Genomic DNA, 2504 nt, shown 5'->3' with positions numbered 1-2504 from the left:
CCTTAGAACGAAAATTAAAAACATCAAAAGCCGTACCAGCAAGGCCAGCTCTGTCAAGCTATGAGGTGATGGCCAAATTGCTTCCACCACTCGCATCATAAGACAGTGTGTGGTCCATCATCTCTAATAAATAGTGGCCGTGCCGAATCATTGCTTCCCCCAGGGATAGAATTGCCTTTTCCTTCCCCATGAATATACAGCCCACACTTTACTCGGTGTTAAGTTAAAAGAGACAAGCGAAGATAATGAATATATCAATTCATTCTTGATATTGATACAAAAAAATTTTAAAAATTAAAAAATATTTTTTTAAAAAAATATAGTGTCACCACAAAAATAAAAATGCCATAAAATATTATAAATGCGTGGTTGCATTAATTGAGTGGAAAATGTTCCATATTAATAAAAAAATAAATATTTAACTGCAATGACAAGGAACAAATGTAAAAAAATAAATAAAAAATATTTGCCTTTATCACATCTTATTATTGTGCACATGTTCCATATTAATGTTCATTAGGGATTGTCTTGACGGAGGGACCCAAAATTAACAGATAGAATATCAATCGAGATAATTACTGGTAAATGGATAGCATAAATAATATTTTGGATTTAACTCCTTCCATAAACTTACCCTTTGATGCCCTTCGACAGCTTGGAAAACACGCGCCCACAATGGAGCGTTTAATTAAAATACACTGTACCAAGAGAGCAGGATAGCATAAATAACCTGGAAAAATAAATCTCCTCCTCTACTAATAATCCCTGACGCAGCACCTTTCTCTTCCGTGGTTTTCAAGTCAAAACAACACAAACCCTACTACTCTCTCTCTCTCTCCCCCCCCCCCCCCCGCCCCCCCCCCCCCCCCCGCTCACCAAATATCACCAGAAAAAAAAAAAAATCACCTATACCCACCAGTCACTCCACCTAGAAAGAGAAAAAATCAAACCAAATTCCAAAAGAGACCAAGAAAAGAAAAATGAAGATAAAGAACAAAGGTAAAGTTTACCCTTCTCCGTCATCATCATCATCTTCTTCTTCGTCTGTTGGTGATAATGGAGATAGAGATGTTCTTTCTGTGTTAAAGCTCTTCCCTGCTGCCATTCTTGCTCTAGCTTCTGTTCTTTCACTTGAAGACCGTGAAGTTCTTGCTTATATGATTACTAGGTCCTTGAAAACCACCACGACGAATAACCCATCTCCATCCCATCAAGATTCCAAGAAAAAATCCCTCAAGAAACCACAAAACAACAATAATAGCCAGAGAAGTAATCATAGAGCTCCAATCTTTGATTGTGATTGCTTTGACTGCTATATAAGCTACTGGTTCAGGTGGGACTCTTCTCCTAACCGTGAACTCATTCATCAAGTTATTGAAGCCTTTGAAGAACACTTGACCAGTGGTGAAATGTCAAGGAAACATACAAGAGGTAAAAGAAGAGACAGAGCGGGTCGTCGGGTTGGTGAAAAATCGGTTCTTGATGTTCCGGGTCAGCCCGAAATGTTACCGGTTCCGGAGACCAGTAATACTACATCCCATGAATCTTCATCTTCTTGTTCTGTCGCTGATGTTGTTAATGTCAATGTTGGTTGTCCGGATAATGGCTTATCTCCTGAGAAAGTGGCTGAGAGGGAGGAAATGGAAGAGTGTGTCAAGCTTTATGATGAAGTGCCTGAGGAGGTGGTGGTAGCGGAGACTGCAGCGGCGGCTCATCGGGTCGGGGTGTGTAGCCACCACAAGGGTTTGGCAAGGAAGGTATTACCGGATGTGCTAGGGTTACTAAATTCTCGATTATGGAATCTTTGGAGTCCAAATGTGTAAGTTCCCAAGAAAAAAAAAAGAAGAAGAAAAGAAATTATTATAATTATAATTTCTTTCTTTCTCTTCTTCTTCTTTTTTTTTTTTAAAAAAAGGTTTGGAGATAAATATGTTTAATTTTTTATGGGTAGAATATATCGGTATGATGTCCCCTCTCGATGGAAACTATTTTTAAAGTAGCTCTCTTTTTTTGGTTGTCATTGATTGGTGATATTTTTGGCTGGAAAGTATGTAAACTTGCCGGCACCAAGTCATTTTCTCGGCAAGGAATTGTTCGGTAGTTTTCCCGGAAAAAGTTTTCATAATCTTTTTGATTTGAATGGATTAATCGTTTTGCTTAGGAACTAAGCATCGTGATTAGGTGAAGATAGTTACTTGGGGTAGGCCAATAAAATTAGTTTTTTAGCTACTCAGTGGAGGACGGAGATTATACTATATTGTATATATAGGGAAATGCATGAAATATGAAATTTGCATTATTTTATTCGATGCTCCCTTTTTTGGGATGTCATTATGTAATGGGTGTGGCTTTCCATGTTTTCTTTTGATTCCTTGGGCTGGGAATCCTTCCAAGTAATAATGTCTTCTGATTGTTCTTTTCGTTGATTTATCGCTTTTCTAGCCCCACTAATTTGGGTTTTAGGTGACCTTAGTTTCTTAGATTTAAGGGTTACCCTAAGAAAA

General features: G+C 38.0%; 1 protein-coding gene across 1 annotated transcript; it reads left to right on the top strand.

Moving 5' to 3' along the window:
* The first annotated feature begins 872 nt into the window (after positions 1–872).
* LOC105133720 (uncharacterized) lies at positions 873–2304 on the top strand. The gene has a single exon (XM_011037808.1). The coding sequence runs from the start codon at positions 981–983 to the stop codon at positions 1821–1823; it is 843 nt and encodes a 280-aa protein (XP_011036110.1). The 5' UTR covers positions 873–980; the 3' UTR covers positions 1824–2304.
* Positions 2305–2504: the final 200 nt, after the last annotated feature.

Source organism: Populus euphratica, unplaced genomic scaffold (genome assembly GCF_000495115.2).
Source record: "Populus euphratica unplaced genomic scaffold, PopEup_1.0 scaffold37.1, whole genome shotgun sequence".
Lineage (NCBI taxonomy): Eukaryota > Viridiplantae > Streptophyta > Magnoliopsida > Malpighiales > Salicaceae > Populus > Populus euphratica.
Note: the sequence above shows the minus strand (reverse complement) of the source record. Positions and strands in the feature narration are given on the sequence as shown.